General features: G+C 37.6%; 1 protein-coding gene across 1 annotated transcript in view; it reads left to right on the top strand.

Annotated features, from left to right (window-relative positions):
* The window catches only part of LOC131353491 (dedicator of cytokinesis protein 3-like), a 62,535-nt gene that overhangs the window by 6,945 nt on the left and 28,885 nt on the right, over positions 1 to 26,705 (top strand). The window contains exons 2-17 of the mRNA XM_058390573.1: positions 2,040 to 2,123; positions 2,250 to 2,290; positions 4,096 to 4,151; positions 4,329 to 4,425; positions 5,472 to 5,620; positions 6,471 to 6,555; positions 8,079 to 8,120; positions 8,240 to 8,382; positions 12,742 to 12,823; positions 12,933 to 12,993; positions 19,198 to 19,345; positions 19,432 to 19,520; positions 19,647 to 19,772; positions 21,482 to 21,606; positions 25,074 to 25,236; positions 25,593 to 25,699. Of these exons, the coding sequence (XP_058246556.1) occupies positions 2,040 to 2,123; positions 2,250 to 2,290; positions 4,096 to 4,151; positions 4,329 to 4,425; positions 5,472 to 5,620; positions 6,471 to 6,555; positions 8,079 to 8,120; positions 8,240 to 8,382; positions 12,742 to 12,823; positions 12,933 to 12,993; positions 19,198 to 19,345; positions 19,432 to 19,520; positions 19,647 to 19,772; positions 21,482 to 21,606; positions 25,074 to 25,236; positions 25,593 to 25,699 (1,598 nt within the window). The remainder of the gene's footprint in view (positions 1 to 2,039; positions 2,124 to 2,249; positions 2,291 to 4,095; positions 4,152 to 4,328; positions 4,426 to 5,471; positions 5,621 to 6,470; positions 6,556 to 8,078; positions 8,121 to 8,239; positions 8,383 to 12,741; positions 12,824 to 12,932; positions 12,994 to 19,197; positions 19,346 to 19,431; positions 19,521 to 19,646; positions 19,773 to 21,481; positions 21,607 to 25,073; positions 25,237 to 25,592; positions 25,700 to 26,705) is intronic.

The following is a 26,705-nucleotide window of genomic DNA, read 5'->3' as shown; positions in this document are numbered from 1 at the left end:
CACGCTTCAATGGAAGGGATAAGACTTACAGAAAATTTGACCTTTTGTACAAAACAGTTAACATCACCACCATCACAAATTTGGTTATATTTACACAGTGTCCTAGATATTGTGAAATATCTTGAATACTGAATTTTCCAGATGTTGAACCATTCCTTTTTTTTGGTTTTGGATTTTTCAAAATAATACAAATTGTTTATTTTCATATTAGATGGTTATTATATAAATAATAACCAAATCCTAATTTATACTTATACAGAACTTTCTACTGTACTTATTTTGTAGTTCCTAAGGCTCCATGATGCTGTTTCTTTAGGCATGTTATTTAAACCTCCACAAGTTGACTCTGTTCAACTACAGTGTATATTAAAATCTACACTCCCCAGGTAAAATGATGTATAAAAAATCAAAAAAATCAAAAATTTTCCTACCTTTAATTGCAAAGTATACAAGTAAAATAAAAATCAGACACTTAGTGTGCACATGCCTAATGCTAACTGATGCTTTGTTGAAGCACCTTTTGATTTTATTGCACTGCTTAGTATTTTGACATTATTTCCCTCTCTTTCTTCTAAAAACATCAAAATTTTCCATTAGAATTTTAGTTGAGTTCAGGTCTGGGCTCTGGCTAGGTCATTCAAAACCACTGATCGTTTGGTTAAGCCATTCCTTTGTTGATTTGGAAGCATGCTTTGAGTCATTGTCATGCTGAAAAATGTGCACACTTATGCAACCAGGGTCTTGTAACTTTTTTTCCCCTGAAATATTTTTGATTGTTTTTCCCCACTTAATCTTTACACGTTTTAACTTCACAGTATGGAAAAAGATTCCCAAAACAAAACATTCTGACATAATTTATCCAGCTATTTTAATAGGGGTGAGTTTATATAAGTTAATATCCATTGTAATTTGGTACCTGATTGCACAGTGAGTTCAATATTTACATCATCAAAACCTTTACATTATTTATTTGTAAATATGTTTGCAAATTATATTCATCTTAATTATAATGGGGCATTTTGTGTAGATTTATGTCATATAATCCTAATTTTGTTTAGTTCATTTCCAGGCTATAAACTATGAAAATTATGCAATAATTTATGTTATCATATATAATAGTTAATATATTATGCAAGGCACCAATAAGCCAACCACAATAAAAATATTTGCACAAAACCAGAATTATTTGTTTCTGTCAGAATATACACTGATCAGGCATAACATTATGACCACCTGCCTAATATTGTGTTGGTCTCCATTTTGCTGCTAACACAGCCCTGACCCGTCATGCACTGTGTATTCTGACACCTTTCTATCAGAACCAGCATTAACTTCTTCAGCAATTTGAGCAACAGTAGTAGATTGGATCACACGGGCCAGCCTTCACTCCCCATGAGCATCAGTGAGCCTTGGCCGCCCATGACCCTGTTTCTGGTTCACCACTGTTCCTTCCTTGGACCACTTTTAATAGATACTGACCACTGCAGACCGGGAACACCCCACAAGACCTGCAGTTTTGGAGATGCTCTGATCCAGTGGTCTAGCCATCACAATTTGGCCCTTTGTCAAACTCGCTCAAATCCTTACACTTGCCCATTTTTCCTGCTTCTAACACATCCACTTTGAGGACAAAATGTTCACTTGCTGTCTAATATATCCCACCCACTAACAGGTGCCATGATGAGGAGATAATCAGTGTTATACACTTCACCTGTCACTGCTCATAATGTTATTCCTGATCAGTGTATGTCTACAGCATTTATATATAAATGATGCAATAACCTGCAGTGTCATTGTAAGTAACAGAATATTTCTAATATTATTATAAATATTTCTGATTTTCTGTATTTAAATGTGACCTTCCAAGAAAGGAGACCGCAAAAATATTATTTCAATTTCCTAGACAAAACATTTGGACTGTGGATTTCAGAATTTAATATCCGTGTTTTCGCCTGTCATTGTCTTTTTTCATGTATTGCTTATCCACTGTGCTCTTGAGAGTGTCAGTATTGATCGCCGTTTCTTCCTCTCTGTCTCAGTGATAGGCAGTTTCCGAAGTTCGGTCAGTCATTCCCTGGTGCTGGAGCTTGGAGAAACTGTCCAAATCTTGGAGAAATGTGATGGTGAGACCTATAGCCACTTTATTAATAAATAAACCAATCACTTCAAACCTTTCAGCAGACAAGAGCCTGGGATTTATTAGTATGAGTTAGAGAGTGTGCAATTGAATGTTCATGTGTTTTTTTCAGGCTGGTACAGAGGCTTTTCTACCAAACGACCAACAGTAAAGGTGAGATTATTATTATTATATTATTATTATTATTATTATCATTGTTATATAGGGTTGATTCTTCCCAGCATCTCTGGCATAATTTGCGTCAAAGAAAGCTTTCCATAGTGAAACCCACTAGACCCCTTTGTTGACTCTAAACAAAAAGAAATGTACATGCAACCTGCTTACAAAAAAGAAGTTAGCACCCTGGCACTGCTTTTATAATATGCTTGAAAGAATCTATTTTCGAACATAGTTTGCTAAAACTTTCTACTTTTTATAACGGTTTAGCACTAAAAGACCGGACATGCTCTCTGACCAAACTAACACTTTCAAAAGGTGTAACTTTGTAAGAACCGCAACGTTCTCAGCATTCTGTGGTAGACATACATACAAGATCTCAGAGCAACTCACTGTAGTAGAGTAACATTTAAAGAGTATAAGCCAAGACATGAAGGTGTCCATTACAGTCAGCTTGTCACCCTGTAACAATGCAACGTCAATATCTTAACATTATTCATGATGTAGATTTTTGGTGAGCTATGAAGCTTCATAAAAGCCTGTGAGCAAGCCAGCTTTTCCTGATTTGATAATTAATCACTTGAGTATCTTGAGTGCTAAGATAGAGCACCTCAGACCAATTATTATTCTTAAGAAACCCCTATAAACACAAACATCTTCTATTGGTTAGGAAAGGAATCTGATTAGCTAGCATGTGGTATGAAACAGGAATGTGTTTATGAACACTTTTCGGATTGTGACACCATTTTAGACAAAAGTACCACTTTCTGACTTGGTATAGAGTCTTGCACTGTTTTTGCAATCTGGTGGAGCAGTGAACATCTGAGCATCAGGGGGTATAAATGAAAAGACAGTAAAGGACATTTAAAAAGGAACAAATTAAGTGTAAATAAACAGTCTGACATACACTACTCCAACTCAGATAGCTCATCACCCACTCTCTTTTCTCTCCTACTCTCTCGTCCATTATAGGCAACTCCTCAGTAAGAACATGACCTAGATATCAATCGTAATATTAGGCAAGCTACATATTTGTGTTAAAGCCTGTTAAATTCTTAGTTAGCAAGCCAGCTTCTCTGATTTGATAGTTAGCTAATTACCTAGTGAGCCTATCACACTGTGTTTTACTCCTAATTGCCTGTAAACACAAGACACATCTTCTGTCAGCTAGGAAAGGTGTCTGATTTGCTAGCATTTGGTAAAAACTAACACCTTTATGATTGTGACATCGAGGGACATTTTAGAGGAAAAAAACGAGTTCCGAATCACTACAGACTCTCGTTCCTCACTATTGACTCCTGCTATGTTTCTGCAACCAGGCGGTGCTTTTGACGTCAGAGTGACGTGTAACTCTCAGGGGTTTTCAAGAAAAGACATTAAATGACAATTAAAAAGAAACAAATGTTGCGTACACAAACAGACTGACATACACTACTCCAACTTATAGCTCTTTATCACCCACTCTCTCTCTCTGTCTCTCTGTATCTCTCTCTCTCTCTCTCTCTCTCTCTCTCTCTCTCGTATCTATTGCTCCCCCTCATCCTCATGGGATGCCCAAATAAGCTCACATTTACTCATGGAAAAAAAAAAAATCCTTTATCATGTTCCAGAAAAGTAGAGCGAGACGCACTGAGAGAGAGAGTAAAACTTTTTTTTTTCTGCGAGGTTGTACAGTAAATCAGCAAGTCTCTAGAGCAAAGCACTGAAGATATGATTCCAGCTTGTGTCCATGTTACATAATATACGCTGCTGCCTCATGCAGATATACTCAGAAAAATATATCTTTTGCTCTCTGTCCCCAGGGCATTTTTCCAGCCAACTATGTGCACTTAAAGAAAGCAACAGTTACCAACAGGGGGTAAGTGTGTGATTTGATAATTCATGAAACAGCATGCCTCATCAGCACTGAAAATATTAGCGCAAATAAAGTCTGACCTTCAAAGCTGCAAGTGACACCAAGAGAAAATTCTATGACATTTCTCCGAAAATACACTTTTGCTTGGATTTTAATAAGCCTGTATGTGATGCATTTCAGGCAGTGTGAGACCGTGGTTCCTCTTGAGGATCCGATTATCACTGAGTGCACCAGCACACTGCAGGAATGGGGAGTGCTGTGGAAACAGCTTTATGTGGTACAGTCTTCTATGACTACTCTGAAGTCCGCTAATTGTGTCTTGCATCCTACATATGTACATTTGTGCGTGAGCGTGTGTGTGTGTGTGTGTGTGTGTGTGTGTGTGTGAGAGAGAGAGAGAGAGAGAGAGTGTGTGTATATGAGTATGTGTGGGTGGTTTCAGTCAGGAGAAACCTCGGTTGTCCTGGTAACAATGAATTGTGTAATCTCTCGCTACTCAGTTTAAGCAGAAAGTGGGCCTTGGGCAATGCCGCCATAAAGTAACTGCTCTTCAAGCACGATTAATGCCCTGTCCTGCTCTTTTTTTCTCTCTTTTTATTTATCGTAATTCATAGGAGGTATGGTTTATGTCACGATACATTTCAACTAAGGAGGTAACCAAAAATGAATATATTATTCAGATTGAACAGACAGCATGTTCTAAACAAACAGTATATAAAATCCAGATGTTAAATGGTGTACAATGGTTTTATTTATTAATTTTTTTAATTTATTGTTAGTGGGTTACTCTGGGAGCTTGACATGAATGAATTGAGCCTTACTGAGCTCCAAATTACAACCACATTTCTGCTATATTTCTATACAAATTGGCCCAAAATTTACAAAGAAATCTGCTTTTATTTAAAGAGCTGCTGCTATGAAGTTATGATCCGCAAATTGCTATTTGTTATATTTTATGAATAAAAATTTTTTTTTTGGGTTGTTTTCTTATGTTAACAGTGGCACAGTTAGGGAAAACCTCAGTACAAGTTCAAATCTGGATACAGATGCAGATTTTTGGATCATTAAACAGATATGTATATAGATAATAGTGGCATATCATTTTTATTAGTTTAGTTGTTTCTGAAATAAATAAAATCATTAATTTATATAAAAAAAGTATATTTTCACTCTTATTCTTATTAATTCTAATTATATTTGTAGTGAAATTACTTAAAAAGTCCAGCTTATTTTTTGTTGTTGTTTGTTGTGCATCCTGAATGTGACATACAATTATTTAGTTCTAGTGTTTGTATATTAACACTGACTCCTCTGATTAAACAGAAGCACAGAGTAGAGCTATTCCAGAAGCTGCGGCATGTGATGAACGAGCTGATGGACCTGCGGCGTCAACTGATCCTGGGTCACATGACTCAGGAGCAGAGCCGCGAGGTCAAGCGCCACATCACTCTCCGCCTGGACTGGGGCAATGAGTAAGAGCTTTACCAAACGAACTCTTTTAACTATTTCCTTTCAAATATTTATTTTACTATTTTGCTCAGTGTATTAAGTTTTCGCTACGATATGTTGTCTTGAATACTGGTGTAACTGTATAGGAGTGGTCATTTGAATCCGAAACACAATTCTTAAGGATGGCGGTAACTGTAGTTCCTATAATCTAGTTCCACAGCCAAGGCTTTCAGAAATTAGAACAAAAACTATTGAAAAATAGATGATGATAAGCATAGCAACCAGGTTGCCATGCTGGCTGTTATGTGACCAGTGCTGTACATTGAAAATCAAAATAATGCGGATTTCATATTATTCATATGGCAATTCATATTATTTACTGATTACTCCATGCAATCAGTTGAGAGAAATCATAGGGGATTGTTAACCCTCTATTAAAACCTTAAACCATAGTTACACAATTGATGCTTGCATCCCGTGTCTTTCAAACTATCTGCCATGCTGCTCCAGGTTTGTAGTCCAATTTGCTTAGCAACAGGAAATATTGCAGTCCCTCCTACCTTCTTTCTTTGCCTTCCTCCTGGCAAATAAATGGTGGCAAATTGCATTTTATAGAACCACATGGACAGTGAGGCAGATGGTACAGGCAGGATTAAAACTCTATCCATAATTTGTATTTTTTGCTATCTTGGAATCTTTAACATACTGTATATTTATACAAAATACTACATTTGCTCAATTTTGAAATTATTTATTATGCATGTTATATGGATGTATGCTTATGTTCTATGGAGTTAGAAAATCTTGCAGGTAGCTTACTGGGCAGAATTATTAGACTACACTTAACTTTTAATTCCCTCTCCTCTGTTATAGACACCTGGGTTTAGACCTAGTACCGAGAAAAGAGTTTGAGATGGTGGATCCAGACCAGTTCAGTGTATCTGACCTCTACAAGATGGTGAGTGATTGGCCAAGCTGTCTGGACAGATTGTACAAGAAGGAGAGCATATGTACACCAAGCTAAATGTGCTCTGTGATGTGTAACGGCATGAAGGTGTCTGTGTGTGTGTGTGTGTGTGTGTGTGTGTTTGTTCACCCATAGTAATAATATTCAAATTCAAATTTTATTTGTCACATACATATACATACACAGTACGACATGCAGTGAAATGTTTTGTACGACTGTCCAGCATGTAAACATTTATAAAAAGTATGTGAAAAAAATATTGTTATTATTTCCAATAATCACCGTTTTTTGACTACTGAAAATGGTGAGCCTGGTGCACATTGTACTGTAACACTATGAATCTCAGGAAAATTGCTGATATCATGAGAAATTAGGTTTTAAAGGAAATCAAATTTGAGCTCGAAGTGCAAACAAGGAATCTGACAACCATTTGCCATCAGGAAAAGTAGGACAAACATTTTAACTAGTCACGGAAAAAAGGAGCTCCAGACTGCGGGTGAAGCTCTGTTTACCGGTCAATCTACATTCCTGCCCTCACATATGGTCATGAACTGTGGGTGACGACCACATGAATAAGTAGAGAAGGGGGTGGAAATTAGGTTCTCCAGCTGGGATAGCTCTTTGTGATAGGCTCAATCTTGGAGAGCCTCAGAACTACTGCTCCTTTGAATTGAGAGCAGCCAGTTGAGGTGGTTTTGGCACTTCACACTGAATTCTCCGCGGTCAACTCCTGCTAGAGCTGTATCAGCTCTATGTCCCCAAGAGACTCTGGGGCAGACCTATGGGGATCATTCAAGAGTTTGATTCAAGATTTAAATCTGTGGCCAGGGAAAAGGAAGGATGAAAAAATAATGAATGAGTTTGCAAAAGTACCCCATAATACAAAAAACAGATTAACCAGAAATTTATTTTAATTTACATTAATTTATATACAGGTATGTATATATATATATATTATAAAAATATCTAATTTATACAAGTATTCTGACCCTTTCTGATTGAACGTGAACTCAGATGAATCGTCATTCCATTTAGTTTCATTCAGCATCATTGAACATCAATGTTCATGTGTAGTAAATTAATTTGATTGGAAAGTCTATTTATTTCCATTCCAATATATATATATATATATATTTCTACAGATATCTACTTATACTTTATTTTATTTATATTTTATTTACGGTAACAAAACTGTAGATTTTATATTTTATTATTTCCTTTGTCATTTTACCCCCTTATGTCCTTTTTTAGGTCACAAACAGTCATGTAAGCATTTCACTGCATATCATACTGTGTAGGATTATGTATGTGATAAATAAAAAATTTGAATTTTGCAGATTCTGCAAGGCGTATGTAAACTTATGAGCTCAACTGTGTGTGTGTGTGTGTGTGTATACACACACACCAATTATCAATTCTTCCCCTGCCCGATCTTCTACTGATTATGGCAATGAAGAAAGATCATAAATCCACACAGATATTCACACAATGTCTTGTGTCTTTTTTGTTCTTAGCATGCCTCCAACAAACATTGTGGTCAGTCAAGTACAGCACAGGTTTGAACTCACACTAATGTTAACATACACTTCCATTAACACACACATTTGACAATATAAAATTGTTAAAATAGATGTACACATTCACAGAAAATCTTCTTGTGATTTTTTTTCTCCAGGGCCAGCGTCATGGAGATGGCTATCGGATACCAATTACTCACCACCTCTTTCTCAACCTAAAAAACTTCACCTATAACAGCATCAATGAAGATGTGGAGGTGTTTTTTAGCCTCTATGATGCCCGCGAAAACAAATGCATCAGGTTAGATTCACATACAAGCCTAGTGAAAACAAGAAGGCAAACAAGACCAATTTGCAGGATCCAGATTTCAGATGCCTCCAGCATCATGTGCTGGCAATTGGAATATTGAAGTAGCTTCAGTTTGCTGTAGCTCACTGTACCATCAATATAGAGCTCATTTATATGATGGTTTGTATAAGAGTGCCCAAGAGTAGCATAGAACATTCAGAACTTACTTTGTTTGGAAGATATAAAATATTGATTTTTGACACTGTTTAGCTGAATGACTCCATAATGTAGAGACAAGTGCAGATTCAGTTTATTATAAGGGAAACAAATGAAATATAAATAACAAAACTAGGTGTTGCAAAGCACAGTAACAACATGAACATGACATAACTAGACAATGACAACCGACAAAAGACAACAGCAAGACACTGGGTGAATCTCAGTCAGCTCTCTAGATTGTGAAGCAGTATATCATGTACACTACTTCAGGTATTGGTAACAACACTGGATCACTACACAAGAAAACACTTGTCCAGCTTCTTCTTCTTCTTTTTCGGCTTTTCCTTTCAGGAGACGCCACAGAGAATCATCTCTCTCCACCTATCCCTATCTTCTGCATCCTCAACACTTGCACCCACTAGCTTCATATCCTCATTTATTACATCCATATACCTCCTCTTTGGCCTTCCTCTTTGCCTCCTGCTTGGCAGCTCCTTGTCCAACATTCTCCCACCAATATACTCACTCTCCCTCCTCTGAACATGTCCAAACCATCTTAATCTGGCCTCCCTAACTTTGTCCCCCAAACGTCCAACATGAGCTGTCCCTCTGATGTACTCGTTCCTAATCCTGTCCAACCTTGTCACTCCCAAAGAGAAGCTCAACATCTTCAGCTCTGCTACCTCCAGCTCTGACTCCTGTCTCTTCCTCAGTAACACTGTCTCTAAACCATACAGCATGGCTGTATGTCTCACCACTGTCCTGTACACCTTCCCCTTGATTCTTGCTGAAATTTTTCTATTACACAGAACTCCCGACACCTTTCTCCACCCATTCCAACCTGCCTGCACTCGCTTCTTTACCTCTTTCCCACACTCTCCATTACTCTGGACTGTTGACCCCAAGTACTTAAACTCCTGTACCTTCTTCACCTCTTCACCCTGTAATCTTACTGTTCCACTTCCCTCCCTTTCAATCACACACATGTACTCAGTCTTACTACGACTGACTTTCATTCCTCTTCTCTCCAGTGCAAACCTCCACCTCTCCAGGTTTTCCCCCACCTGGTCCCTGCTCTCACTACAGATCACAATGTCATCTGTAAACATCATTGTCCAAAAATACTCCTGTCTGACCTCCTCTGACAACTGGTCCATAACCATAGCAAACAGGAAGGGGCTCAGAGCCGATCCCTGATGCAATCCCACCTCCACTTTGAACTCCTCTGTCTGACCTACAGCACACCTCACCGCTGTCCTGCTCCTCTCATACATGTCCTGCACCACTCTGACATACTTCTCTGCTACTCCTGACTTCCTAATACAGTACCCCGGCTCTTCTCTTGGCACCCTGTCATACGCTTTCTCAAAGTCTACAAACACACAGTGCAACTCTCTCTGACCATCCCTATACTTCTCCATCAGCTCTTCAAAGAACTCCTTCCATCTCCTCTGTACACTCTCCTCACTTGTGAGCACCTTTCCATCTCTATCCTTAATAAATCTACCTTGCTGCACACCCTTCCCATCTTGATCGCTCTGCCTAGCTAACCTGTACAAGTCCTTCTCTCCTTCTCTAGTGTCTAACCTAGTGTACAACTCGTCATATCCCTTCTGCTTGGCCTTAGACACCTCCCTCTTCACTCTGCGCTGTAACTCCTTGTATTCCTGTCTATTCTCTTCAGTCCTGTCCATGTCCCACTTCTTGGCTAAACTCTTCCTCTGAATACTATCCTGAACTTCCTCATTCCACCATGAAGTCTCCTTATCTTTGTTCCTCCTTCCAGATGACACACCCAGCACCTTTCCTCCCATCTCCCTGATCACTTCTGCTGTAGTTTCCCAGTCATCTGGCAGCACTAACTGACCTCCCAGAGCCTGCCTCAACTTCTGTCTAAATTCCTCACAGCATTTCTCCTTTTTCAGCTTCCACCACTTGGTTTTCTTCTCTATCTCTATCTTTGACCTCTTCTTCTTACAGACCATCAAAGTCATCCTACACACCACCATCCTATGCTGTCTGGCTACACTCTCTCCCACTACCACTTTACAGTCACTAATATCTTTCCGATTGCATCTTCTTCAAAGGATGTAGTCCACCTGTGTGCTCCTACCTCCACTCTTGTAAGTCACTCTATGCTCCTCAATCTTCTGAAAATAAGTGTTAACCACAGCCATGTCCATCCTCTTAGCAAAGTCCACTACCACCTGTCCTTCAAGGTTTCTTTCCTTAACTCCAAACTTGCCCATCACCTCCTCATCACCTGTGTTCCCCTCACCAACATGTCCATTAAAATCTGCTCCTATCACCACTCTCTCACCTGTTGGAATACTCTCTATCACCTAATTCACTCCAGAATCTCTCTTTTCCTCTAACTCACAACCTATCTGTGGGGCATAGCCACTAACGACATTCAACATCACCCCTTCAATCTCTAACTTCAGACTCATCACCCTGTCTGACACTCTCTTCACCTCCAGAACATTCCTCACAAACTCCTCCTTCAGGACCACACCTACCCCATTTCCTTTACTATCCACACCATAATAAAACAGCTTGAATCCTGCCCCTATACTACGAGCCTTGCTACCCTTCCACCTGGTCTCCTGTACACACAGTATATCCACCTTCCTTCTCTCCATCATATCAGCCAGCTCTCTACCTTTCCCTGTCATTGTACCAACATTCAGAGTTCCTATTCTCAGTCCTACACTCTGACCTTTCCTCTTCTTTCTCTGTCTACACACTCTCCTCCCTCCTCTAATTCTTCGACCAACAGTAGCCCAATTTCCACCGGCGCCCTGTAGGTCAACGGCGCTGATGGCAGTTGTTAACCTGGGCCTCGACCGATCCGGTATGAAATTCAGAGTACTGACGATTCACATGATTAAATTTGGCAATGTTTTACGCTGGATGCCCTTCCTGACGCAACCCTCTCTATTTATCCAGGCTTGAGTCCGGCACAGAAGTCACTGGACTGTGACCCCAATGGCTAGATTAAACACTTGTCCAGCATAAAACTTAATATTTAAGTTTACATAGTAAACTTGTTTTTGCACTCCATTATGGGATTTTTTGGGACCAAACGTTCCAGTGCACTTGAAGGATTTTGCCGTTGAGACATCTGAGAAAATGGCAGACTCCACGATCAGTGCCCTGACTACTGGACTTGGAGCTGAATGAGATTCCCCCAATGAGTGCTATACAAGACATGGATAAAAATTTAGTGCTTATGTAATATAAATGTGTTTGAGATGCAAACAGTCATGTGACATGAGTGTTGTTATCATGTGACATGAAGGAGCTGATGGTCCTAGTCCTGGAGTCATGGTCCTGTGCTGTGGTTGTTGTGACCATGCTATTATATGCTATAATAAAGCTTAAGCCAGGCCTAATTACTGAATGAAGAAAGTGTCCTGGATAAATGAAACTTATCCAGGGGATAAGGACATACCTGGGGATGTGGTAGCTTAACAGACTACTGATCGGATGGTTGTAAGTTCAACTTCCAGGTCCACCAAGCTGCCTCTGCTGGGCTGCTGAGCAGGCCCTTAGTTGTGTCCTCAATTGCTCAGTTGTAAAAAATGAGATGAATTGTAAGTCACTCTGGATAAGGATGTCTGCCAAATGCCAGAAATGTAAATGTAAACTGAAAAAGCTGGGCTGAAATATAATTTGCAATGTACAGGCATTGTGCGAGCTTGCCAACTTAAGATCTACAGAAGTCTACAGAATCTTAAAGCTAAGCTAGTAATTATCTTAGCTTAGTCTTTGTCATCCAAAAATAGCATTTGCTAATTTGCTATCTTACACTGCTCATTCAAGTTTATTGCTATGTCTAAATAGGTCTGTTTATTTTTGGGTTACCTCAGCTGACATGATAATAGCTTACCGCTTTTCCAGTCTATTTGGTCATCTAAATTTGCTTCCTTGAATTAAGAAGCATTTAATTAACCTGTTTCATGTGGTTAATCATGCATTATCACCACAAATGTTGGATTTTATTCACCTCTGATGAGTTGTCAGCTAGTTTTTTGTTAAACTAATTGACTAATTGTGAATTTGGAGATGTGGATAAACCAGAGACTAACAACGATTCTTTTGCAGCTCTCATGTTTCCTGTGTGCTTATTGAGAATATTTGTAATTTCAGTGAAAGGTTTCTAGTAAAGCTGAACAAAAATGGGGGGCCACAGAATCCTGAGAAAGTGGATAGACTCTGTACTCTTTTTATGGTAAGAAAGCATCTTATTGGCAGTGTTTGGATGTATGTTTACCAAATGTCTGAATTATTTTCTAAAAAAAATTGTCATAAACTAAAAAAAAGTAACTTGTTTCTTCTAGGATTTGAGCACAAAGGATCTTAAAAAAGAACTCTATATTGTTGCACACGTCATACGAACTGGTAAGAATTTGGCAAATAAAATATTTTATTTGATCTCCCAGTTTAGTCAATACTCTATATGTGTTTGAAGGATGGCATGAATTTTGTTTTATTGGCTTTGTTCTTCTTCACATCTGATTTGGGTTGAAACTGTGACTATGATTCAGGTGCAGAATACCAGCTTTAATTTGAGGATATTTACAGGTACATTGAGTTATTCACATATGGCTGTATTCGGGTATTGAGTTATACATACAGTGGAGTGGAGTGCGGGGTGGAGTTTGAATTCTGCAGAGGCATGTCTCAGTTATGTGTGATTCTGACCCTGACCTCAGCACCTACTCAAGCGAAGAACAGTGTTAAGTCTAGCTCAAGGGTCTGATGTATGCAGTTTGATGCAGTTCATCAGGAAAAAAAAAAAACAGATATGATGGATCAAGCTCTACATTTTAAGCTGGCAAATAATGAGGGCTGTGAAATTACACAGCATTTGCAATGATATATGTGATAATTACAAGACTATTTAATGCATCACAGTATACTAGACTTGTATTAAATGTTTATTTGAATGCCACAATGTAAAGCCAAAACATAATGACAGCAGAATGTAATATGAATATTTTAGGGAAGTGACTACATGTCTCAAAAAGGCACTAAACACATACACAAGATTTCGCTTTCTCCTATGTGAAAAAGCCTGAAAACCCTCAACAGTAGGAGGTGGTAGTAGTGGGACACATCCTGCAGAATGCCTCATGTTAGTGGTACAGACATAATAGGAAATAGGATGACATGCAGAACTCATTGTAACACCCATCATGTTGGGTGACCTGGGATCTGACACAAGGTCATCCAACAGTCCAACACAGCAGAACATATGATGCAAGAGAGTCCTAGCTGTCTCTATTGATTTAGCTATGAAGGAGAATGTAGGATGAGACAGCAAGCTTAAGAAAACTGATCTACCTGAGCTAAAATGGTGGTGTTGCTTTTTGATCCTGGAATGTCTATAAGGCACGTACAGGGTAGCTTGAGGCTCTATATTCACTGATTTGTGAAGTTGGCATAACGTATGTCCTTAGTTTGTGTTGATATCTTTTGATAAAGTTGTAATTTATGCTAGCTTGGTTTTTGAGATACACTGTATGGCCTGAAGTATGTAGTTACCTGACCATCATGCCAGCATGTGGGTTGTCCACAAATTGTTGCCACAAAGATGGAAGCACCCAAATATATAGGATGTCTTTGTATACTGTAACTTTAAGATTTTCCTTCAATGGGTCCAAACCTGTTCCAGCATGACAATGCGTCTGTGCACAGTGTGAGATCCATGAAGACATGGTTTGGCAAGTTTAGGATGAAAGAACACAAATAGCCTCAAGTGGATCTCAACCCATAAGAGCAACCATGGGATGAATTGAAACACTGACTGCACTACAGGCCTCACTGCAAAAAATCAGCCATGCTCCAAAATCTAGTGGAAAGCCTTTCTAGAAGATTGGAGGTTATTATAACAGCAAAGCAGGACTAAATCTGGAATTTAATGTTCACCAAGCACATTATAGCAAATTTTGATTGCTTATTGAAATTTAGATATTATAATATCCCAAACACCAAACCGACAAAAAATCTCTCTTTCTGTCTCTCTCTGTCTCTCTCTCTCTCTCTCACTACTAAAGATGTGTATGACCAGATCATATGAATTATGCTCTACTGCCTTGTTGTTTCACAGATTTGAAGGAGCACATTCTTTATAGATTTTGGGGAGTTTTGTCTAGACTACTTAAACACAGATTATATGTTAAAGCTGTAAAATGTAATATTTTAACACCAGATGGATCACCTGGCTGCCTGAGGTGATCTTGTGGCGTTCGCACTTACAGCATTTCCCTTGTAGGCTTTAAATGTGGCTTGCAGGGACTCGCAGGAACATAAAGCTCTTAGGCCAGGTACAAGCTCCCCACTATTCCCAAATCAATCATAGTTGCAGCAGTCTGTATAGTGTTCTAGTGTAGGTGTACATGCACATGGAATATGTAAGGAATGGAATTATGCACTGAAGGATGTGAGTGTTGTCTTTCTTAGTGAAACTGAACCCCCCATAGTACAGAATCTGTCTCATCTTTTCTTTAAGAGATGACCTGTTCTTTTTTTCTCTGGCATTCTCATTCATTCAAGTTACCCAACCAATTGGCCAGCTACTGTAGATGAAGCTGGTTCAGGGACAGGAAGACATTATGACAGCTCAGCCTACACCTTTTCACAAGCCACAATGGAAGGTGGTAATGAGGGCATATGCTATCCAGCCATTTTTGGCAGCAAAGGTATAGAAAGAAAATACCTAACCCATGAATGACCTACTATCCAGTGTAAGCCTCACAGCAAATTCACAAATAATGTAATGTACTGTTAGATAAATATTAAATCCTTTACATTTAAAACAGTGCATATAAATGAGACCAAATTAGTATGTAGCTTTAAATGAGGTTAATCCTCCTGGAATCATTAATATACCCTGGTCTTAGCCAATTAGCTGTGAGGGAAACATCAAAACAGCTTATAGCTGATTGCTTAGAGTAAACTGTGTATTTTTAGGGACGTATAAGACAATGCAGAGATTCTCATTTAAATTAGTGATGACTTGAAATGTTTCCATGATTCAATAGGCCAAAAATTCAGATTATGAATGTCAGACAATCCGATGCATAATTATATAGAAAGCAATATAATCAGTAGAACAATCCTTTGCCCAAATAAAAAATACTGAACTCATTTCACCAATTTCATTTTGAGTAGTAGATCTGATACCTAGGCATTTTCCTAAAGAAATACTACAAGAAACACCTCTTTTCCAAATAATAGACTCATCCTTGCCTTATGATTGGCAATGTACATAAAACTATCAGCAGTTATCTAGCTGTTAACTGAAATGTCCTGAGTGTCCTGAGTAACTTCCCCTACTTAATTCTGACAAGAGAAAAGTATTTCTTCTATATGAAGAATATACTGGACCAGAATGAAATGTAATTTGACTTTTGGCGGCGGAGTAATAAATACAATACACACACAGTATTTCTTTCCATTAGTGCCATGCAGAAAAAATCTCTTTAATCAGCAAGGATTTTTTAAATAATTAAATGCTGAATGTGTGTCAGAAGTGATTGTAATCTGCCTTTAAAAGCAATCACTGCAGCTGCATTGCATTTCACTGTGAAATACAACACCCAAAATGTATTGCTTTTCATTAGTGACATACCTAACACACTGGAAAAGTGTGTTAAGCAAAACCATTGCATTGCTCTTAAGTCACTTACAGGTTTGTGGGTGTGGTTGTAATTGGAGAATGGAACAAGAACCTGAAAGCACCATTTTCCTGGAGGTGTTGCTGTCTATATAACAGAACATCTTATACAGTATATCTTATTTCTATTGGTCTCTTAACATAACATATTTTTTTTAATTACTTCTAAACTATGATAAAAAAGTGTTAATAAAATAACTTAAAGCTCACAGTAGAAAATTTCCTAGACTTGGCACAAGAGAAAATTGTTTACCTATTATCAGAAGATGCCAACCAAATGAGAAAAATTGTCTGTGGTCTCTGGGTGTAATGGATTGTATATTCTCTCCTGTGACAATCACAGCAACATTACCTATTTACTGGCATACGTCACTTAATGTATGATGAAGTGTGCAGATAGTGCTTTCCTCAGACACATGTTACATGGCCTTGTGATGCAGAATGAACAGCAGTTCGAAAAGACGCTGTGTCTGGCATCACATGTCTTACAGGAAGAACAGCTGATAACTGCAGTATGGCTTTGGCAGATAAACAAATTTGGGAGGAAATGGGAGAAAACATTCTTAGCAAAGAGGAGGATCAACATTTACCAGCAGTTAAATCCCTGCCATCGTTTAGGGTAGCATTATGCTTCATAAGTCACATCATTATGGAACTCACATGACCCACATACTCCTCCATGTTGGAGTAATACACCAAAAGGCTTTTCACACTGCACTTACCTTTGGGTTATTGTTCTGAAACCAGCATTTTAACCCTAGTAAAGGAACATTTCACAGTTGTAATTTAAAAGCGGGGTTAGCACCACTTTTTTGTCTTTGTCTGTTGTATGACTTTACAATTTGGTCAAAACTAACAGTCGCAAAAGTGGCAACAAAGACAGGGTGAAATTGAATTTCTTGGTCACCTAGTTAAATATTTGGTAATCAGTACATGGTCCTCCATCCTGTTTTCCAGAAAGAAACTGGCAGATGCTAGGGATGTGGAAAGTGTAATGCAAACCTTACTATGGGGCTAAAGCGACCTAAATATTATAGATTTGTACCTCCTTTGAGCTACTGTTGAAAGAATAAAGATTGTCCTGGGATTTTTATTCAAAATACCTTACATCCATTGAACACAATACAATTTACAACCCTATTCCCAATATAATTCCACTATACCATGTCACCCAGAAGACACTGCTTTGGGACAATGTCCATTGTTAAAAGCTCTATACAAGTATAATTCCGTGGTAGTGATTTAATGTAAAAGCTTTGATAAAACTTTAAATCTTTAAGCAGACTTTAAAAATGGAAAAAAAAGATCTGTTTCTGAGACTTTAAGTGGTTTGGGTCTCTAGCAAACCCTTAAATCCATATTAAAGATTCATTTTACTGGTACTTCATTGTCATGGATAATCTTTATAGCATTCTTTGACACATCTATTGCTCCATTATGGATACTGTCCTTTATCTATCCAGCAACTGAAATAAGCTTTTGTTTTGTCCTGGTTTAAAGTCTTTTTTTTAAAATTCTTGTTACTGAAACAAGAAACAAAATAGATCCTTATTCATCAAAGCAGTGTCGATATAAGTGCAGATTTGAGCATGCGAAATAAAATATGAACAGATCTGATTTATGAACCTGTCATAAAAAACATCAAAACAAGCAGTGATTTGAGTGTAAATGATGAATCAATCTCACTTGCTTGGATGAAAACTCCCACCCACTAGTCTGGAATCTGCCATGTTTTGTAATAACCTCCAAAAATGTGAGACGATATTCAGTTGTTTTTGTATAGCCCAAGATTCCACATCAAAGCAAATGCATGGATGTGCTCTGAATTAAAGGACTAATAAGCTATTAAAGAGCCATGTGTATTCAGATTTGCAAATTGTTTGTCACATATATATCACAGCACAGGGAAATTCTTTTCTTTGCATTTCCTAGCACAGGGATGTCCAATCCTATCCACAAAGGGCCGGTGTGGATACAGGTTTTCATTTTAATCAAGCAGGAGCCACACGTGATTCCACCTGATTCCTGTTTAATCAACTGATCTTGGCTTTCATTAGGCTCTGGTGTGGCTTCTGCTTGGTTGGAATAAAACCTGCACCCACACCGACCCTGTGTGGATAAGATGGGACAACCCTGTTCTAGCATGTTAAGAAGCTGGGGTCAGCCAAGAGGGACTGGAATTCCCAACCTTCTGAACATGAACCCAGAGCTTTAACTGTTGAGCCACCACTGAATTGAGTCATTATTTTCATTTTATTGCATATATATTGCATATTTTATTACATATACCACTCTATGAACTAAAACTTGCAATAATAATGGACAATGTTGATTTTTATTATTTAACTTCAAATCAAGCATTTTTCAGATTGCATTTTTAATTTTTTTTAGTTCTTTTTGTTTATTTTTACATTTTCTTTTTCTTTTCTTTCCTTTTAAAAAAATAAATAAATAAAATTATGCTCAAATTTAGACAGACTTGGGACCAGATGTGAGTTTGATCATACAGATATGCTAAAGATCATCTAACCTATGCAACACTGATGAAGGGCCATAGTCTCTAATTGGCCTTATGGTAGCCTGAATTACTGGAATTAGCATTTGTTTAATTTTTACCTTTACAGCTTTCCTTAGCTCTCTTGTGCATGAAGTAATGATGTACCAGCCTACAGCTGGATGACACACAACTCAGCAGGCCTAGATTGCTAATTGTGTATAAAAAGGTCCATTATCCCTACTGGAATCAGCATATAAGCATTTGAATGAATTTGTTAAATGTTTTATCCCCCTGTTTGTTTTGTTTTGTATACTGGAGTGCAGAGCCAAAATCAAGAAACATCACTTGTTTCAAATACTGAATTGCAGTTTTTGATGTATTATTCTGTTATTAGTTTCATGGTGATTGATCTGTTCTATGTGTGAAGGTCGTATGTTACTAAATGACTCAAAGAAGGGACCCCCACATGTCCAGTACAGAAGACCCTATGGCTGTGCTGCCCTGGCCATGAGTGATGTCTTTAGCTCCATCACAGACCCAAAAGAGGAAAAGGACTTTGTGCTAAAAATCTACACGTGAGTGTGTGCAAGTGTTTGCACATACAGTATATGTATGTATGTGCTGTCCTCATATGTTTCATATCTCTGTTTTTTTTCCTTAGCTGTAACAATGAAAGTGAGTGGTATCAGATCCATGAGAACATCATCCGAAAGTCCAGCACAAAATACTCAGCCCCAAGCACCAATTATGGTAATTTGAGGGAAATACTGATGGCAGATGCCATTATGGGATGTGCTAACCCATAACAATTTTCAGTAAAAGGTGGAAACTCTTTAGAGTTTTCATCTCTTTGTGTGTATATGTTTTTTTTTTTAGGTCTAATAGTATCCCTGCAGCTGTTCCGTGGTGATCTAGATGCCTTGCGAAGAGAAAACCAGACACTGTTCAATGGGGCTGTGACTCTTACACGTAAACTTGGATTTCCTGATATCATTTTACCAGGTAGGAGTGGCAGATGTTTTTAACATTTTATGACCAGATGTACACTACTTAGTCTGTTAGATTTACTAACATGAGTGTTGCATTAATCTTCAATCATTCAACAACAACAAAAAAAACATATACCTTATATCTTGTTCACCCATGATTTACTTAATTCTTTTTCTTTTTTTTTTACTTTACTTTCTTCTAAAAGTCATGTTGCATATATTTTATTGCAGTGGTTAAAAGACACAAAAATTAACATGTTTTAAATTAATATGTACTTTTTAGGTAATAAGTTTACATATGCATTGCAGATATATATATATTTTTTTAAGAGAGATCATAAAAATGTATGTTTGTTTTTTTTAATACTGCCCTGAATAAGGTATTTCACATAACAGATGTCTCAAATAGTCCACTAGACACAATAATAACTGAATTTACCAAAATGAACCAGCTCAACAGTCTTGATTTTTAATACTGTGTTGTTACCTGGGTGATCAATGGCTGTTTTTATGTGTTGTGATAGTTGTTTATGTATGATTTTGAGAACCATCTTTTCACACTGAGGACAACTGAGGGACTTGTACACAACTATTACAAAAGGTGTAAACCTTCACTGATGCTTAACAAGGCAACACAATACGTTAAGACAGGGGGGTATAAACCTTTGAACCGGATGATCAGTGTAAATTGTAATTATTTTGTTTAATGTTCTTATTTTTTTCATGTAGTACTGCCCTTCAGAAGATATTTACATGTTTATCAGAAAATAGCATGATATAAATTTACAATTTCATCTGGTTCAAAAGTTTGCATCCTCCTGGATTCCCTGGGTCAATACGAGATTTTCCACCTCTTACATTATCCAAAAATGTTTTATTTTTTACTACTCCTCCTACAAATTTTGCTTAATTGTCAAATTTTGCTTAAATCCCAAATTTGGCACACATCATCTTAACAGTTTGACTCACAAAGAATTTTGAATGATCCAAATACTTTTTACTCCACATTTTTCCAATTTTCACCAAATTATACTCACAGCATCTTGACACCTGTCTAAACACCAAAGTATCACCATTTGAACAGGATGATCAGTGTAAATTTTTATTATTTTCTTTAATGTACTTTTTTTTAATGTAGTACAGCCCTTCAGAAGCTACATAAGATATTTATCTTAACACAGAATTTGTGCAGTGACCACAAATTTCATGACAGCGCCACCTACTTGTCAAAAGTTACAGTAACATGCTAAGAATGCTTATATCGAACTGTCATATTTTTACTCCTGCTCCAAATTTTGTCCAGTCTTCAACAAATTTTACTCACATCATCTTGACACCTGTCTAAACACCACAAGTATCACCAGACAACACCACAGGAACAATAATATAGCAGTTCGGGCATCTGCAGCAGCAATGCCACAATACCACTCTGCTGCCGATTTGTCCATCTAGATCTTTTCTCCTGCAGTTTGAAATTTTCACCACTATCTGTGGTCAAAACACACGCATTGTGAGTGAAACTACAAATAACTTTTGAATCTTTTTGCCTAAAGTTCTGGCTCTGCTTTCCTGTAGTAGTGTTAAGGCAACAATTGTAGTGCATCTGTGAATGTGTGGCACACTAAAAAATGTTTTTATTATTATTATTATTATTATTATTATTATTACATTGTATAATGTCAGGAATATTTCATTATTTAGTTTGTGTGTGTGTGTGTGCAGGAGACAGCCGAAATGACATATATCTGACCCTTGAGCGTGGCGACTTTGAGAGAGGAGGGAAAAGCGTGCAGAAGAATATAGAGGTGACAGTGTACGTACTGTATGCAGATGGAGAAACACTAAAAGTAAGTCTAACATAAATGTGTTTGTGTGTGTACTGGGGAAAAACTACTTATAACACAATGTGTATTTATATTTGTCTAATTACTATAACTGTGATTGACACATTAGTAATATAGAATATAATAATTAGATGTGACAGACAATTTGTCATTTTGGAATGTTGTTAATGTGTGGCAACATCAAGAGTTTAGCTGATGCTCCTCCCTCTTCTCTCTCTCTCTCTCTCTCTCTCTCTCGCACACTCTCTCTCTCTCGCACTCTCGCTCTCTCTCTGCTCTGCTCTCTGTCTCTCATTACTTCTGTGTTTCACATATTTAAATGTTGGAAAATGATAGCCTGCATTTACAAGCAAAAGATAAAGGAATTAAAAATTGCAATGTAAAACATTTAAGACTCTTTATTTCAATAACCCTTTTCCTAGTCATGAATTAACCTGAATGTGAAATTGTGATCGAGCTAGGGATGAGATAATGCTCAATAGATCTACTGAAAATCAAGTGCTATTAACCGGACTACACAAATAAAGCAGTAGACAAGTTCAAGTTTATAGCATATAGATTACATACTAAATATCAACAACTATAAACTGTGCTGTTCAAATGAAGTAACATGTTAATAGTCTAGAGAGCAGGGGTTCCAAAACTTTTTATGCAACGCAAAATAAACAAATATTTTTTCTGTGAACTTCATACCATTTTATTTTGCCAGTAACATACACTACATGGCCAAATGTTTGTGGACACCTGGCCATAAGACTCATGTGCTTTTGTGAACATTCCCATTCCAGATTTAGTCACACCCCCCCCCACTTCTGTTATACAGTAATAACCTCCACTATTCTGGGAAGCTTTCCACTGCGCTGTGGCTAGCAAGACTGTGGGGATTTGTGCTCATTCAGCCACAAGAGCATTAGCGAGTTCAAGCGCTGATGTCGGGTGAGAAAGCCTGGGGCGCAGTCAGCGTTACTGTAAAATGTTTAGCGATTTTATGCACAGCGATTTTAAATAGACTGACATGCTGTTTCTCTTTAAAACATTCTACTGTTATCTTAAACCTAAAACTTTAGAAAACCTTTAGGCAGGTTTGAAGAGAATATGAGAGATTTTTTTAATTCAAACAATAACAGTAACTGAATAAAATGGACAAAGAAAGATTAAAATAGTGCATACACTCTTAATTGAAATGTGCCGCATGCTTTCAACCCCCAGTGACATTTTAAAGTCACATACAAAATCCATTTTTCTAGTAGTAGAAAAGTAGCAGTAGTAAATAATAGTAGATTACAATACTAATCTGTGAACTAAGGCATGAATGCACAGTGACTTGTGTCATACCTTTGCCTCATGGGAGTTTGATTACTTACTTCGTAGTGTGTGGAGGTGTGTGGAGGTCTCTGGGTCCTCAGGTTTACCTCCCCCAATCCAAAGATCTGCACTGTGGGCTTATTGGCATCACTAAATTGTCCATAGTGTGTGTGCGATTGTGCCTTGTGATAGACTGAAATCCTGTCCAGGGTACACTCCGCCTTGTGCCCAGAGTCTCCTGGGATGGGCTCTAGGTTCCCTGAAACACAGTAAGATAAGCAGTGTAGACAAAGGATGGATAAATGAATGAAACAAAAGAAGAGTTTCTGTGTTTCTCTCCTATTTGTAAATCAAGTGACCCCTTTATTGGGAACCTCTGATATATATTGTGTATGGATTTTCTCCTGATCAAACTCCTGACAGGTTGTTGATGGTATTTAAATGATTAGCTGACTTTTTGCTGGACTATACAAAAGTATTTAGTGTTTACATTATTTACTGGTATAACACTAGCGTATTGTTAATTTGGCTTGGTGTAAGTGTACTTTTTCTGATTCTTTCCCAGTTTGTGGTGGTCAGGAATGAATGAATGAATGAATGAATGAATGAATGAATGAATGAATGAATGAATGAATGAATGAATTGGTCAAAAAAAGAATCTCCTTCCCTGAGGAGGACTGATTCAACAGAATGCATGACATCTACTGACTCACTTGGTCTAAAATTGCTTCTTTCCATACTCTTATGAAAGAGCAAACTATTTAGTTGTGACTATTAAATATAAATAAAAAAGATGCTGTGGTATGCATGGAAGACCACATAATTAACTGAATTATTAACATGAGAAAAGTAAATAACTCCAGACAATTTACTGTGTTGAAATCATAGAGATGCCAAATCGTCTGTGAAAAATGGTACATCTTATAGTGGTTACACATATGAGGGAACACTCACAAAGCAAAATATAGACAAAAATTTGAATAATATATTGTTATGTATGTTATTTGTGTTCTTATAGTTAATGAGATCTTTGGATATCAAAGACATCTCACCTCTTGTTACTGTCACAACAATACAGAGAATATACCATAATTGTGGACTATTAGGAACACTTGAACATTTCTGTAGTCATCTAATCAACCAATAATGTGGCAGAAGCACAGTACATAAAATCATGCAGATTCACATCAAGAGCTTCAGTTAATGTTGACCTCAGTTAACATAAGGGTGAAGAAAACGTCTGATCTCTATGACTTTTAACTGTGGCATGGTTCTTTGTACCAGGTGGGCTGTTTTGAATATTTCACAAGCTGCTGATCTCCTGAGATTTTCACACCCAACAGTCTCTGTGGTCTCAACAGTCTCACTCAAACTGGACAGTCGAAGATTAGAAAAAAAAAAATCACCTGGTCTTATTCCAGTCTTAGACTGTCCAGTTTGGGTGAGTCTGAACCCATAATAGCCCCAGATTCTTATTCTTGGTTTACAGGAATGTAACCTGATGTGGTCATCTGCTGTTTGTAGCTCATCCACCTCAAGATTTGATGAGTTCAACACAGGTACAAATAGTGTTTATAGAGTTACTGTAGACTTCCTGTTGGCTCAGAACAGTCTGGTTATTTTCCTCTGAGCTCTCTCATCAACAAGGTGCTTTTGTGCCCTCAAAACACAGGATACTTTTTTGTTTTTTGCACCATTTTGTGTAGACTCTAGAAGCTGTTTTGTGTGAAAATGCAAAGAGATCAGCATTTCTGAAATATTCAAAGAAGCCCATCTAGTACCAACAAGCATGCCACGGTTATAGTCGAAGAGAGCACAATTTTCTTCATTACCTGAAACTCTTGACCAGTTTGTGCAGGAGTTTTTGCGTTTAGCTGCTGCCATGTGATTAGATATCTGCATAATTGTGCAGGTGTACAGGCGCACAGTGAGTGTATTTACCATATTCATATAAGAATTTATTTCTTATTCTTGCATTTTGCACAATGATCACCAAACATGAGGTCATGCAGTTATTGTCACAGCCAACTAATTTTATAGTTAACTATTTAAAGCGGTGTAAGTGTAATAACAGAAATCTCTCCTCTGAAAGCTCCTCTGAAATGTATTCCAGGAAAATCCAAGTTTATAGGTGTATATATTCTGTTTCTCTCCTTCTGTCTTAGGATTGCATTAGTGTGGGCTGCGGAGAGCCAAATGTTAGTGAGCATTGCTCCTTTGTCCTGTATCACAATAACAGTCCTCGCTGGAGTGAAAGCCTCAAACTGTCCATTCCTATTGAGCGCTTTCGTGGCTCACACCTACGCTTTGAGTTCAGACATTGCTCTAGTGAGTACTGCCTGTTTACTACTCCACATGGCCTATGTACTTACAGTGAAAAACTAAATATTCTGTGCTAAACACTACAAAAACTTTATACTATGTACTGCAGGCCCTATTCCAAAGCTTCCACAGCCAGTTATTTTAAAATGTGGTTATGGAACAAAGCATAAAGCCGAACATTACAGTCTGCAAACAGAGCTTTTTGTATGATATAAACATTCTAAAGAATTTTTCCACAATCACACAACACTGCACACTTCTTATTCATCAGAATATCTGTATTGTAATCATGTTCTGTTCGACACTGAATGGCATCATTGTGTCAGGTATGTATACATTTTTTGTTGTTTTCTTGCCTGCAGCTAAAGATAAAGGAGAGAAGAAGCTGTTTGGTTTCTCTTTCACTCCACTGATGAGAGAAGATGGAACCACCTTAGGGGATGAGTGCCATGAGCTTTATGTGTATAAGGTACGAAGACACACACACATTCCTTAGGGCATTTCACACTATATATAAATAGTTAACTCTGGGTCATTCTAAACACTGCTCATACTTGAACCAGGGTTAACAATTAATTCTGGGTATTCATAATTTGACATTTCACGCTGTACATTCCTGAAGCTTGGGTTGATGTTTTTATTTGCATATTTACAGTGTCAACAACCACAATTAGATAAATACAGTGCATGAACATTTTAATTAACGACTCTCATACTTTCGCACCAGTGGGGAAAAAAGTCAAGTACGCTGTTTACAGCCTTCTAAACTTTTTTCACCTTTTTAGGTTTGTCACATAGTTGACCAAGCATTCGTTTTTATCTAACTTCTCCTCGTTTTTCAGTGTCATGTATTTCCCCCTCACTACTGCACACACTTCCAGGACGTTCAGTATTTTGCCACCAAGCCATTTTTGTTGTGTTGCTGTGTTGCTTGTTGTTGGTTTTCATGTGGTATGAGGCACAAGCTTCATTTATAATTGGATGTCTGTTGCTAAGCCATAACATTCTAACACTGTACACATTTGGCACCGTAATGCCAGATTAACACCATAAACGTGCTGCTAACACTGATTGAGGGGCAGGGTTTCATAACCCCCGCTACTAAATTACAAGTGTGAATTATCCAGTGTTAAGAACTGGGCTTAGAACAACGATAACCCATGATTATGCACAGGCTTCTGTTTTACTATCCTTGTGAGTATCTTCCATTTTCATAATTATTAATGCAGCTAATTACTTCTATTCCAACCCTAACCTTTACTTAAAATAATGTTTTAAATAAAAGCAATTGTCATTGTGGATACCAGCGAAATATCCCCGAAAGGTCAAAACTCTCAGGTATTCCTCTCTTCACAAAAATATAACAATTATACAATGCAAAAAATGACATCTTAGCAAGTTATATTATCTTTTCTCTTTTATCTTCACTTCTTACTTTAAGATTCCTATTACAATTCCATTATGTGACTATTTGA

This window comes from Hemibagrus wyckioides, linkage group LG05 (genome assembly GCF_019097595.1).
Source record: "Hemibagrus wyckioides isolate EC202008001 linkage group LG05, SWU_Hwy_1.0, whole genome shotgun sequence".
Classification (NCBI taxonomy): domain Eukaryota; kingdom Metazoa; phylum Chordata; class Actinopteri; order Siluriformes; family Bagridae; genus Hemibagrus; species Hemibagrus wyckioides.
Note: the sequence above shows the minus strand (reverse complement) of the source record. Positions and strands in the feature narration are given on the sequence as shown.